At 39.4% G+C, this 14,970-nt stretch overlaps 1 protein-coding gene across 1 annotated transcript in view; it reads left to right on the top strand.

Moving 5' to 3' along the window:
• The first annotated feature begins 4,428 nt into the window (after positions 1 to 4,428).
• Positions 4,429 to 14,970, top strand: part of LOC107601324 (neuron navigator 1-like) — a 31,117-nt gene continuing 20,575 nt past the window's right edge. The window contains exons 1-6 of the mRNA XM_016293479.1: positions 4,429 to 5,243; positions 6,828 to 7,259; positions 10,283 to 10,324; positions 10,444 to 10,583; positions 13,854 to 14,033; positions 14,353 to 14,405. Coding sequence (XP_016148965.1) covers positions 4,429 to 5,243; positions 6,828 to 7,259; positions 10,283 to 10,324; positions 10,444 to 10,583; positions 13,854 to 14,033; positions 14,353 to 14,405 — 1,662 coding nt within the window. The remainder of the gene's footprint in view (positions 5,244 to 6,827; positions 7,260 to 10,282; positions 10,325 to 10,443; positions 10,584 to 13,853; positions 14,034 to 14,352; positions 14,406 to 14,970) is intronic.

Raw genomic sequence — 14,970 nt, 5'->3', positions numbered from 1 at the left:
TACAGATTCGCTGTACACACGAAAACGCAAGGGCGGCGTTTTCAGATTTATCTACTCTGGGACCCGTCCAAAAGGAGACGCGTTTAACTATATAAGCAAACATTTTGTATCATATAGGCATTTTGTCCACACGTATCCGGTGTTTTGAGAGAGTGAAACAGATATTTTTTGAAACCGGGTCGCAGAGCGGATAAATCTGAAAACGCCGCCCTTGCGTTTTCGTGTGGACAGCGAATCTGTAAATTTTCTGAAACGATGACTTCATCAGCCCACGTCTCGCCCCTAGTCAGACACAAGAACATGAACAAACACTGAACAATTGTCTTTTTATTAACTAACATTAACACAGATTAATAAATGTATTGTTCCATGTTCGTTTGTATACCACGCACAAGGTTTATGCGCATAGTCCAAGTCTTCTTCTCAGTTTTAGTGTATCTCTGTTACAGAATTACAGCGCCACATGCTGGTCTGGCATGTATACTACATCGTTTTGTGACGGTTTTGTGGTTTTGTGTGGACACAGATATTTCTTGAGACGAGGTGAAAAAAAAGATCGGATAGGGAAAGCTCTGGCTTCGTGTGGACTTAGCCTCTGGGACCCGATTTCAAAAAATATCGGTTTCACTCTTCCAAAACGCCGGATCCGTCTGGACGAAATGCCTATATGATACAAAATGTATGCGTATACAGCTAAACGCGTCTCCGTGTGGATGGGGCCTAAAACTTTTGAATAAAAACCTATGGAAGCTAGTATCTCCCATGGAATTAAAAAAATATATAATTGCAACTTAATCTCGCATTTTTGGAATTTGTTTGGAATTCTGAGTTTAGATCTCACAATTCTGACTTGTTTTCTCAGTATTGCAAGATCTAAACTCAGAATTCGGACTTTTTTCTAAATTCCAAGTTTGCATCTCACAATTCTGAGTTTATATCTCGCAATTCTGGCTTTATTTGTTTGTTCGTTCAGCAATGGACCAAAAACGTGACTTTTTTTTGCTAATTTAGTATCTTATATTTCTAACATTTCTTCTCAGAATTGCAAGAAAAAAAGTCAGAATAGTGAGATAAACAGTCGCAATTACCTTTTAAATTTTTTTTTTTCTGTGGCAGAAATGAGCTTCCATTAGAGCCAGTTCTCAAATCCACAGAAAAAAAGAATGCACATGCAGGTCCCTAAGTCATTGTCAGCCAAACCAGATGCGAGCAGAACTGTGAAAACTGACTGAACGCTTGAGTGGAGTGGTTTGTCCCAGAGACAGTGGAGCAAAGAAGCAGTCATTAGTCTTTCAGCGAGTGTGTAGATGTTACCGACCGGCAAGCCAAACGTCTGTGTCAGCGCTATCTGCCTCTCCCTGTGGACAGACACTTTGATTGGACAGACTGAACGCACAAGATGGCACTGGAAAAACATGAGTATACTCTCATATTGTAACAGAGAGAATTAGTTCCAGGTTTTATTCAGTGTTGTCTTTGATTTATCGTCCACTGGAATTGGATCTCAAATATTCCATATTTGAAAATATAGTTAGAGAATTGGAAACCTCAATCCCTGTCATGCAAGATGTGTATGAAATACAGCCTCTCATAAACTGGGGGAGAAATTAACCGATCAATCTTATTTATGGGATCTCGTTCCTCAGACAGAGTGATGATAATTCTCTCCGACTGATCAATCCCATAGCTGCAGCGCAAGCTGATCTCATGGATTCTCTGGGCTGTGGTAAAAGGGCCCTGTATTTAAGAATGAATCAGTGTTTAAGAATGAATCATTCAAGTGAATGAATCACTTCAGTGTGCTGACTCGTTTACAGAAGACCCTTGTGATTGACTGAATAGAGATAATCTAGAGTGAATCTTCTCGAATAAAACATTTGATATAGTATGTCTTTATTCCAATTTTTCTTCCTTAAAATACAATTTCGTACATGACTTTTGTGTCAGTTGATGACAACAATTATGGCTTTGACAAGTGCTTGTGTAAGGGAAGGAACATTTCTAGTGCGCATGTGTGAATCATCTGTGTTCATGCAACCTATGCTGAAAGGGTATGTGTTTGGCTGTGCAATAACTGTTCACGTTAAAACAGAAGTATACGTCGGGCTTTAGAATAGGCCGTGTACTGAAAAATTTCAGGAGTGACAACCACATTTAAATATTGGAGTGAATCCCCTAAATTGCGATGAATGACATCATGGTAACCATATCAATGTTTTGGAGTCTGTCTGCAATTTTTGATCAAAGTAATATTACAGCAAACAAAGACTCGTTAGGCTCGGTGATTTTAACTAAACCATTGTAGACAGAGCCACTGTGTTTTGCACAGTGTCATGTACAAGGGTTGCCATGTCCACGTATTATAAGCAATGCTTATTAAGCAACTTTGGGTTGTTGTTTGGGCTCGACTCATAAAGCTATCCCATTTATGAAGTTATTAAAGTATGCTAGCGCAGGTCATGATATTTTGGCTCATTTCCAAGATAAAGATCTTGGATTATTATGGCCTTTTTCTTATTTGCGGTTTTTCTGGCAAAATCTGGCAACACTAATGAGTCAAAACATGACTTGTTCCCTCTACACAAAAAAACCACATGAACATGAGAGGTTGCATGTTTTTGGCATTTGCATTAGCAAACATGGTTAATAACAGTCAAATCCTTGGTGTCAGAGAAATGGATCTTTATTATGTCACACTGCACTGACATGTTGTTATTCGAAGACACAGTCTTGTATAATAAGACCATGTTTAACGCAAAGTATATCTTTTTTTGTACAAGCCTGCCGTTATAGTCATGTAGTATCAGGGAGACAAATGACATCTATCTCCACTCCTCTTCTCACAGCTGCATCTCTGTCAGTTTGATAGCTACTCTTTTCGTTAGCCCTGTCCAATTTTTCCAGTTTCCATTGACTCTCGCTTTTTCTGTTTCTGACTCACTTTTACTGTTTCCCTCCAGTCTAAACAAACGTGTAAAAAAATTGCATTTCCCCCTTGTATCCTTTGATACGATCATGCTAGCATTTAATACAGTCATCGTCTGCTAATGTCCTACATTATTCCAACTCAACATATTTATTTCCACATCTAATCTCCATCTCAAGTTGATGTCAGCTGTATTTACTTGTGTTGGCCATCGTCCTGGGTGGCAGCGGTGTGAATTACAGCGCCTCGTGACAGACGAAATACACGCCGTGTTTCGCAATTACACTATTTTAATTTGTTATGCTAATTGAGCCATTTAAATGCTTAAGTTACTCCAGCAGTGTGTTTTCCAATACAGCGGGGGACGTTGTTAAAGTAAAGCCAATTTTCAAGTTTGCGAACAATCTCTTCTGTATGTGTGTTTTCCCATTCGACCGGAGATCGAGTCACGATTGCGCTAGCGTTTTGGCCTCGTTTTTGCTGCTTATTTATAAATATCTTTGAGAGGATCCAGATGGCCGTCAGGGTGGGCTTTGCAAGTGCACCCATTTCATGTTGTCAGTACTGTAACAGTTGTGCTGTACCCACTCCCTTTGTATCTTAAATAGCTCTGTGACTTCAAGGGTCCTCGGTTTAAGTTAACGTCTTAAATATTTAAGCAGGCTGTTATGTTACAGCTGAGTGAATTGAAGTCAGCAGCATAAGCAGGAAAGTCATTTACCTCATGATGGATTGTGTCCATATACTGCATTACTCTAATGAAGAGGACTTGTGCATCTGTGTGTGTGTGTGTGTGTGTGTTGCATATACGTTGTGGTGTTAAATGAAGTGTAAAAGCTTACTTAAAGCTGGGTGTGGTTAGAGGTTGCATTAATCTCTCTTTCCTAAGAAACCTTGCACAATCCACTCAGAGAAAAATTCATTTCGTGAACTAAATTAATTATCTGAAGAAAATGTGAATGGCGCAAAACTCATCAACACAAGGCTGGGTTTGTTCTTGTGAGTGGTTGATATGATGATTTGGTGGCTGATCAGTGGTTGCTTTGAGGTTACTAAGGTATTATATTATATATTTTATATAATTCTACTACTCAAAATACCTGGAGCCGGTGGGGCTTGTCATACATTATCAAAATACGTGACCTAAATATGATTTTCATTCACAATAATAAATCCTAAAATTCGGCATTAGTTAGTTAATTAGTGAGTTGTTGACTTGAGAAGAGATGAATCGCTCATCTGAAACGCAAATGAATCATTCAGTGCAGTGTGTGAACTGATTTAACAGGTTCATTGAAAAGAATCAGCTCGTTCATGAATCGGACTCCACTATCGCATCTTGGAGCAAGTGACGATTTCTCCAGTTCAAAATAACGAGGAGTGACATGTTTTTAAGAAATGTAGTGTAGTAAAAAGTACAGTATTATGCTTTATAATGTACTCAAGAAAAAGTAAAATAATAAGAATGCTTCATTACTGTCCACCACTGGTTACTCATGATTATGTTTATTACACTGATTGTGTTTATTGTTGTGCCTGCAGTTCCAAAGAACGATCAGCGAGTCGTGGATAAAGCCAAAATGCCAGTGAAATCCTCAGGCTTACAGCGCTCCAGTTCGGATGCAGGAAAAGAACGTGGCGAGCACAGAAAACCTCCCTCTGGTCTCGTTCGTCCCTCCGCCGGCACGGTTAATTCCTTCGGTTACAAGAAAACCGTTCCAACTACCGGCACCGCCACTGTGCTAACAACTAGTGGAAACACCGTCTCCGAAAACTCTGTGATTGTCAACAAAACTCCTAAAACCTCTGGTATCCCAGTGAAACCCTCTGCCGGCGAGGTGGGTGGAGGACGCAAGACCAGTCTTGATGTGTCGAACTGTGATCAAGGTTTCATGGCTCCGAACGCACGCAACAACATCCAGTATCGTAGTCTCCCGAGACCTGCTAAGTCCAGCACCTTGAGTTTGACGGGAGGACGGCCGGGCGCTCGTCCCGTCAGCAGCAACATGGACGCTGGTCTACAGGGCCTAAAAACAGTGCCCGCCCCGTCCAGACTGAAGGAACCAGGCAGTGTGAAGAGCTTCCATCGGGCCAGTACAGGAGGATGCGCTCCGGTCAACCAGACGGACCGGGAGAAGGAGAAGGCCAAAGCCAAGGCGGTGGCGTCTGATTCTGAGTGTGGCGGAGGCGGCCTGCTAAAGAACGGCACATTGACACCAACACAGAGCACGCTGGAGCCTCCTTCCAGACTACTTGGGCTTCGGCAACCATCCAGCCTGGGCAAATATTCAGAGCTGCCCTCTCCCAACTCTCAGAGGTGAAATGAACCATCTATGCTAATACACCTTTTCAGTGTTATTAATTTTGGTATATTGTGTGTATTTTTGAAATTCTGTGACATTTTGCACTTTTTGGAGAAAAAGCTGGTTAACTGGACTTGCTAACACAAGAAGTTAGAATGACAAGTTAGATGGTCTTTGGCAAACTTCAGACGGGCCTGGACATGTGCTGGCTTGAGCAGGGGGACCTTGCCCATGCTGCAGGATTTTAATCCATGACGGTGTAGTGTGTTACTAATGGTAACCGTTGAGACTGTGGTCCCAGCTCTCTTCAGGTCATTGACCAGGTCCTCCCGTGTAGTTCTAGGCTGATCCCTCACCTTTCTCAGGATCATTGATACTCCACGAGGCGAGATCTTGCATGGAGCCCCAGTCCGAGGGAGATTGACAGTCATCTTGAATTTCTTCCATTTTCTAATAATTGCGCCAACAATTGTTGCCTTCTCACCAAGCTGTTTGCCTATTTTCCTGTAGCCCATCCCAGCCTTGTGCAGGTCTACAATTTTGTCCCTGGTGTCCTTAGACAGCTCTTTGGTCTTGCCCATAGTGGAGAGGTTGGAGTCTGATTGATTGAGTGTGTGGACCGGTGTCTTTTATACAGGTAACAAGTTCAAACAGGTGCAATTAATACAGGTAATGAGTGGAGGATAGGAGGGCTTCTTAAAGACAAACTAACAGGTCTGTGAGAGCTAGAAATCTTGCTGGTTGGTAGGTGATCAAATACTTATTTCATGCAATAAAATGGAAATTAATTATTTAAAAATCATACAATGTGATTTTCTGGATTTTTTTTTTTGATTCTGTCTCTCACAGTTGAGGTGTACCTACGATGAAAATTACAGATCTCTCCATTCTTTGTAAGTGGGAAAACTTGAAAAATCAGCAGTGTATCAAATACTTATTTGCCCCACTGTATATATATATATAAAGAAAGAAATAAACTATTTCCAAAATATTATTTTTTTAAACTAATTTCTAAAACTATTATTTTTATTGAAATAAAGCTGCATTATTTTTATTGAGATAAACCATGACAAAAGCACATAAGATTACTAAAATCTGAACTAAAATTAAAAAGAATACATTTTTCTATTAATAAATTATTCAGATTGTAAGTATGTTGCTACGGTAGAGATGTGCACCCATGATAACCATATATATTACTGATATAACCAATATAATGTAACCATAAAACAAATTATATAACATGCATAGGACTGAAAAAAAAACTCAGTTGTTGTTTAATATTCTTGATGTGATAATTGTAGTGATGTATTTAAATTTCTTTAAAAAAATCCTGATTTTCTTGATTTCAACACTTGGGAAACAAACAAAAAAAAAAGTTTTGAGCACTCTTAAAAACTCTCTTTAATTACAATCAAAGGTTGAAAGGTGGTATTATCTGTACTTACATTTTTTATTATTTAATTTATTTATTCTTTTAAAAATCAGCCATATATCTTCGTATTTTTCATGTGTTTATTTTCGTCATTGACGTTTCTGTTGTGTGAGTTATTTGTGCGTCTGGTTTTGAACTCATCTGTGTATCATGGCATTCACAGGCCCTCCAGTGCCAGATCTCTGCCCAAACCTGCTCACCTGGACAAGGTCAACTCCAACAGCCTGGACTGTGGGATAGTCAGCGTGGAGGACCAGCTTCCTCCCAAAGTGCCGCCCTTCTCCAAATTACAAGAACTATCAGGAATTAGCAGCACAAGCTGTCTGACGCCCAGTCCAGCTCCCATCCTCAACGTCAACTCCTCTGAGTGTTTCTCCAGCGCCACCATGGGCCGAGGGGGCAGCGCTGGCGGCTCTCCCTCGCTCTACCCCCGCCTCTCTGGGCTGCACCGTAGCATGGAGTCCTTGTCTCTGCAGATGAGCGTGTCTCCAGCAGGGGGTGGCATGACGGAGCCCAGGCCCAGACATGAGGACAGAGGGACGGATGGTGGCTGGTCAACAGGAAGCAGGGTCTCGCTCACACTCACAACAGACAGGTGAGGCCTCCTGTCTGTGCTCACTTGAGCTATGCTAGTCTACTCCTAAACACTGTAAAAATTTGCTTACACATTTCAGATTTGAAGGAAAATGGACTAAACATTTTTAATGACTCATGTTCCACTCAGTGTTGTAATTATATTTTTGTCAAAATCAAAAATCAGATCTCCCCCTCATGCTTGATAATTAACATGGAGTAAAAGCCACAAAAACATAACATCATAAACACAATGTAAAAGGAATACTGCTGTAAAAAAGCACCTTATTTGTTTAAAGTGTTTGCAAACAAAATGTTATTGTACTTTTGTTCATATTGCAGTACTTTTAAATGAAAAAGGGGACAATACACTACTTTTGAATTCATAATTGCATTTTGTGCATAACAATGCGATTAATCGCAGACAATCATGTGATTAATTGCGATTAAAAATGTGATCGTTGCCAGCACTAATTATTATATTATATTATGTTATATTATATTATATTTAGAAACAAAAATTAGAAACAAACCAAACGATGTCTTTTATGAATTCATCAGTAACCGTGGTCATTTCCTTTCTCTGGCCTAAACGAACATATTCTGTGGTGTGTTCAAAGCAGCAGCTCATCACTGGGTGTGCCAGTGGAAACATCTAAAAGGAGCTCACTCTTCCTGTTATACCGAGGTTATTTTCACCACAAGGTTCATGTAGCACTCTGCCACACATGGCCTCTCTGTTTTTATGTGGCTTCCTTTATAAAAATCACCACCAAATTTTATTAACGCTTGCTTAGTCATATTAAAACTGGACAATAGCTCACGGCCTTAATCTTGCTCATTATTTATATTGGGCCGCGGTGCAGAGCTAAAGGCTAATGAGGGTCAGGAGCCAGGAAATCCCCGATTTGTTTAATTCACATTGACTTTAATAACGTTTCAATTTAGCAGCTCATCTCCCTTCATCACAGCTCTGAACTCTAGCTCTCTTTATTCGTTTCTTCACTGGGGAGTTATTAATGAAGACTCGGCTATATCTGTTGCACAGAATTGTGTCTAGTGGCCATAAGAGTTTGATGATGTATTCCTCAAAGTCTCACTCAGGGCTGTCCTGTGTGTCCAGAGGAGTCGTTCTTCACAGTGCTGTTTCTCTGCCTGTTAATCTCTCTCATTCTTTCAGAGAGCATTCAGATGGTGAAGCATGTTAGCATGTGGTTACTAGGACTCTAGATACAGTTCACATCGTTTTGACTGTACTAAAGCATAAAAATACCATAATATTAGGGATGTCCCAATCAGGTTTTTTGTGCCCCCGATCCAATCCGAGTCATTGACCGAGTCATTCCATTATTCATATTATTCGCTATTTTTTTACCTCCATTATTCACATACCCCACTGCACAGCACAAATGATGGACTCAGAAAAGGGTAGGTGTGGCCGCTGTTTTAATTTATTTATGTCTAATGCAAAACACTTTTGTATGGTTGTATTCCATTCCATGCTCGGACATTTTTGTTGTGACGTGCCTAAAAATTTCCCCATATAATATAATTCAATGTATACAGAGTTGTGCAGAGAGTAAAAAAAAAAAAATAATAAAATATAACCTTTTCACTTTTATTTAGCCTCTGTACCAACATTTTTGGAGTGTGTTGCAGCCGTCAAAAACAAAATTTGTTCATATTTACAAAATACATTTACATTGGTCAGTGAAAACTTTGCAAATCTTTTCTTTGTACTTTGGTCAATTAAATAAAAGTTAAAGAGAATTAACAAATCACAGATTCTTGATTTGTTTGCATTTTACAAAACATCCCATACACTCTTACACTCTCTTTGTATGTACTGTATATATATATATATATATATATATATATATATATATATATATATATACTGTATATGCACACACTGTATACAGATATTGGCAGACGTAAACATGTTACAATGGTAGACATTGTAAACAGATTATGTGGTCACAGTTATGAATACGGGACTACTGATATAAACTTCTTGTAATTTATATGTACAATAAGCTGAATAATTGCAACATAAAGTGGAGATAAGGTTAGAAAGCACGACGCTCGTGCTTTCAGAATGCCAGTCTGTCAGTCAAGACCAAATCAAGACGCAACCTATAGCAATGCGTTATAACAATGGTGTCTCAGATAGTCTGACGGCAGATTAATGGAACGCTGGAACTGACCTCAATGTTTCTTGTGTGTCACATGCACATTTGAGTGTCTTCTTTTCTTTTTAATGGCGGTAGGCAAACCCACTTAACCCACTTTTGTTTTGGTCTATGTGACTCCGCCCACTGCCAGTTTACCCAGTTGGATTTTTGGTGTCAACCCGACATCCCGGGTTGCCAGTTGGTGGAAAACGCAGCATATTGCAGCCATGGAAGCCAGTAAACAAACTGGTTCAGAGATCGCAGATTCTACCCGAACTAAAACGTTTCGGCACCCATCTAAAAAGCTCTATGACCAGAGGCATATCGTCATTTGTGTTTGTTCCTGTTGCGAGTCCTCAATCTGGCAACCCGTGTGAGCGTCGAGTCTGGGCAGAAACAACTCTCTCCAATGTTTTAAATTTAAGCTAGCTATCAATATTACATACTGCACTTTTAAATGTAAATCTATGCTGTTTTTTCATCTGTTTTGTTGTCTACCAAGCAAGAATCATATGCCAGATCACTTAAAAAAAGTAACAGCACACCTTCCCTCAGTGATTATCAATCAAAGTCATTCTTACCTTACACACCGAAGTTTAATATTTAGCTTCTTGATCTTCTTACAGCACATTTGCACTCGGTTCACATCCACCCGAAAATCAAAGCAGAACAATTGCCTATTATGTTAACACTGTGATTATATCTTTGCTAATAATCCCTCTGACTGAACTACTAATTGCTCATTTTGCTTTACAAATTACTGAGATCTATTTTTGGAGTCTGATCTCTTCATTTCCATGCATAAGCGTCCTGTCATTTGAATAATGCTCTATTTCTCACTTTCTCGTTTCTCTCTTTTTTTTTCTTTCAGCTCACAAAGGGACAGAAATACTCTCCCAAAGAAAGGCTTAAGGTACTTATCATTTCACTTCACCTCTACTGCTTCATGATGGTGCTCCTCTTGATGGGGCAAACGGTTTGATCTGTTGTAGTAAATCCATGAGCTAACGTCACACCCTCATGTCCCATCAGCCAGCACATCTCCTCGCAGGCTGAGGAGGACAGCAAAGAGAGACGTCACTCGCACACTATAGTGAGCCTGACTGAGGCCAACAGCCCGCCGCAGTTCCCTTCACCCATACTGACAGGAAAAACACCACTGAGGGGCATCAGTAAGTGACTGAACACTTCAGAGTCTCAATGACTGAGCATTTCTGGAACATTCTCAAGATGGATAATTGATTATTAAAGGATTAGTTCACTTCTGAAATAAAATGTCCTCATAATTTTCTCACCCCCATGTCATCCAAGATGTTCATGTCTTTCTTTCTTCAGTCGAAAAGAAATTAAGGTTTTTGAGGAAAACATTCCAGGGTTTCTCTATATATAGTGGACTTCAGTGGGGTTCACTGGGTGGAAGGTCCAATTTGCAGCTTCAAAGCGTTCTACACGATCTCAGACGAGGAAGAAGGGTCTTATCTAGCGAAACGATCGGTCATTTTCTAAAAAAATATATACTTTTTAACCTCAAACGCTTGTCTTGTGTAGCTCTGCAATGTGCATGCATACTCTGCGCAGTCCCATTCGAAACAGTTAGGGTAGGTCGAAAAACTCCCATCTCATTTTCTCTTCCAACTTCAAAATCGTCCTACATCGCTGCAGAAGTACCGACCCAGTGTTTACTGGTCAAACGCCCGTTACAGAAAATGGTAAACAGCGATTTGGGTCGGTACTTCTGCAGCGATGTAGGACGATTTTGAAGTTGGAAGAGAAAATGAGATGGGAGTTTTTCGACCTACCCTAACTGTTTCGAATGGGACTGCGCAGAGTATGCATGCACATTGCAGAGCTACACAAGACAAGCGTTTGAGGTTAAAAAGTATATATTTTTTTAGAAAATGACCGATCGTTTCGCTAGATAAGACCCTTCTTCCTCGTCTGGGATCGTGTAGAACGCCTTGAAGCTGCACTGAAGCTGCAATTTGGACCTTCCACCCAGTGAACCCCACTGAAGTCCACTATATGGAGAAAAACCCTGGAATGTTTTCCTCAAAAACCTTAATTTCTTTTCGACTGAAGAAAGAAAGACATGAATATCTTGGATGGGGGTGAGAAAATTATGAGGAAATTTTAATTCAGAAGTTCAGTGATTATCAATCAAAGTCATTCTTACCTTACACACCGAAGTTTAATATTTAGCTTCTTGATCTTCTTACAGCACATTTGCACTCGGTTCACATCCACCCGAAAATCAAAGCAGAACAATTGCCTATTATGTTAACACTGTGATTATATCTTTGCTAATAATCCCTCTGACTGAACTACTAATTGCTCATTTTGCTTTACAAATTACTGAGATCTATTTTTGGAGTCTGATCTCTTCATTTCCATGCATAAGCGTCCTGTCATTTGAATAATGCTCTATTTCTCACTTTCTCGTTTCTCTCTTTTTTTTTCTTTCAGCTCACAAAGGGACAGAAATACTCTCCCAAAGAAAGGCTTAAGGTACTTATCATTTCACTTCACCTCTACTGCTTCATGATGGTGCTCCTCTTGATGGGGCAAACGGTTTGATCTGTTGTAGTAAATCCATGAGCTAACGTCACACCCTCATGTCCCATCAGCCAGCACATCTCCTCGCAGGCTGAGGAGGACAGCAAAGAGAGACGTCACTCGCACACTATAGTGAGCCTGACTGAGGCCAACAGCCCGCCGCAGTTCCCTTCACCCATAAAAAACACCAAAACACCACTGAGGGGCATCAGTAAGTGACTGAACACTTCAGAGTCTCAATGACTGAGCATTTCTGGAAAGATGGATAAACAAATCGTTTTTATATAAAAAAGACTAAAGGATTAGTTCACTTCTGAATTAAATTTTCTCACCCCCATGTCATCCAAGATGTTCATGTCTTTCTTTCTTCAGTCGAAAAGAAATTAAGGTTTTTGAGGAAAACATTCCAGGGTTTCTCTATATATAGTGGACTTCAGTGGGGTTCACTGGGTGGAAGGTCCAATTTGCAGCTTCAAAGCGTTCTACACGATCTCAGACGAGGAAGAAGGGTCTTATCTAGCGAAACGATCGGTCATTTTCTAAAAAAATATATACTTTTTAACCTCAAACGCTTGTCTTGTGTAGCTCTGCAATGTGCATGCATACTCTGCGCAGTCCCATTCGAAACAGTTAGGGTAGGTCGAAAAACTCCCATCTCATTTTCTCTTCCAACTTCAAAATCGTCCTACATCGCTGCAGAAGTACCGACCCAGTGTTTACTGGTCAAACGCCCGTTACAGAAAATGGTAAACAGCGATTTAGGACGATTTAGAACAATTTTGAAGTTGGAGGAGAAAATGAGATGGGAGTTTTTCGATATACCCTGACTGTCATGAACCGGAATGCACAGAGTTCATGCAGAATTAGACAAGACGAGCGTTTGAGGTTAAAAAGCATATCAATTGTAATTTTTTTTAGAAAATGACCGATCGTTTCGCTAGATAAGACCCTTCTTCCTCGTCTGGGATCGTGTAGAACGCCTTGAAGCTGCACTGAAGCTGCAATTTGGACCTTCCACCCAGTGAACCCCACTGAAGTCCACTATATGGAGAAAAACCCTGGAATGTTTTCCTCAAAAACCTTAATTTCTTTTCGACTGAAGAAAGAAAGACATGAATATCTTGGATGGGGGTGAGAAAATTATGAGGAAATTTTAATTCAGAAGTGAACTAATCCTTTAATTTCAGTGAGTTTGATAGCTGTAAAAATGTGGTTTATTTTCAAATTTCTTTTTAACCAAAAATATTCTAAAGAACATATATTTTAAAGACAGGATTAAACAACATTTATTAAACAACTTCGATCATTTTTAAATATATGTATGGGTGAAACAGAATTAACGACTATGTATTCATGAAAATAATTTTTGTATATAAAATACTTATAAATATGTTATAAATAAAAGTTTTTGTAGAAATGTAAAATATAAACATACAACTTTTAGAACACTTTTAACTTTCATAATTATGAGTGAAGCAGAATTAATGGATACTTGTATTTATGAATAAATTATGAATATTTTAATTGGGGTGCTGTGTGTACATTAATGAGGAAAAAAATTAACTTAAATGATTTTAGCAAATGGCTGCAATATAACAAAGAGTGAAAAATTTAAGGGGGTCTGAATACTTTCCGTACCCACTGTATATATACTTTATATATATTTAAAGACAGCATTAAACAACATCTAGAACACATTTAACTTTCATACATTTAAATATGTTAAGCAGAATTAATGGCTTTTTCATGTTATATTTGTATGTTTATTTTATATTTATATTTGCATTTCAAGCATTTGTCTTTGTCTGTGTCAGGCAGTATGCTGGGCACCTTTATCTGTTTTATATCATATATAACCTCTGGCTCTCTCTGCTGTCTGTTATGTGCAGTAGCACCCAGTCCCACCTCAGGAACGCCAAGAATGACCAGATCCAACAGCATCCCCGCTCACGAGGCCAGTTTTGAGCTGTATCAGGCCTCTCCTCTGGGCAGCACATTATCGCTCGCCGAGCGGCCCAAGAGCATGATCCGATCCGGCTCCTTCAGAGACAGAGACGCCGGCGATGACGGTGAGACTCTGGATTGATATGCTACAGTCTACATGGGGAGTACAGATGAAATATCTGGACTGGTAAAGGTTGCAAGTTCGAATCCCACAAGGAGCAAATATATTACCATTATTGCCTTAAGCCTTGAATCAAAATGACTCTAATTGTATGCTAAAACAAAGCTATGGAATCTATATGTGATTCAACAAATGATAAAACAACACAGGATAGGTACGATAAATAATCTGATTTTGCCGAAATGTAGGATTTAGCTACTCAATTGCTTTTAAGCTCACACTTGTGTGTGTTTCTCTCTCTGTGTGTCTCTTTCCACCTGCAGTTCATGGCTCAGTGCTCTCACTGGTGTCTAATGCCTCCTCCAGCTACTCCTCAGTAAGTATCCCAGCACTTTTCTTCCCTCCAGAGCTCCACACACGTGTGTTACGGTGCTAGACTGTCACGAGTCTCGGCTGGAACTGCCCGTCTGCTCCTGCTGATTTATTGAAGCCTCACAGCAGGGAGACTAGAGAAGCTTTCTCTGCTTTCCTTACTGAAAATGGAGCTGCTACTTGAACTGCTGCACATGACTGGCTGCTGATGTGAGCTATAGCTTGGATGAAGGGCAGACTTGTTTTTGTAGGTCCACACCACAGTATAAACAAATCAAAAAAGTCATAGTATTACGATATTTAAAAAAAAAAATGTGTCAAATATGTATTTCATTCACTGATTCACTCATACTTTTATCATACACAGCTGTTTAACCCACATAGTGAAACAATTTACCAATGCTTATTAAAAATGCATTTAATGTCACTACTATTTAGGGCTACACAATTAATTAAATTGGGTCTATTTTCAAATCAAGTCTAATGTATATATATATATATATATATATATATATATATATATATATATATATATATATGAGGGATGTGTATCTCTCATGACTGAGGCT

This window comes from Sinocyclocheilus grahami, unplaced genomic scaffold, assembly GCF_001515645.1.
Source record: "Sinocyclocheilus grahami isolate Dianchi unplaced genomic scaffold, SAMN03320097.WGS_v1.1 scaffold303.1, whole genome shotgun sequence".
NCBI lineage: Eukaryota > Metazoa > Chordata > Actinopteri > Cypriniformes > Cyprinidae > Sinocyclocheilus > Sinocyclocheilus grahami.
The sequence above is the reverse complement of the archived record's forward strand: the minus strand, read 5'-3'. Positions and strand labels throughout refer to the sequence as shown.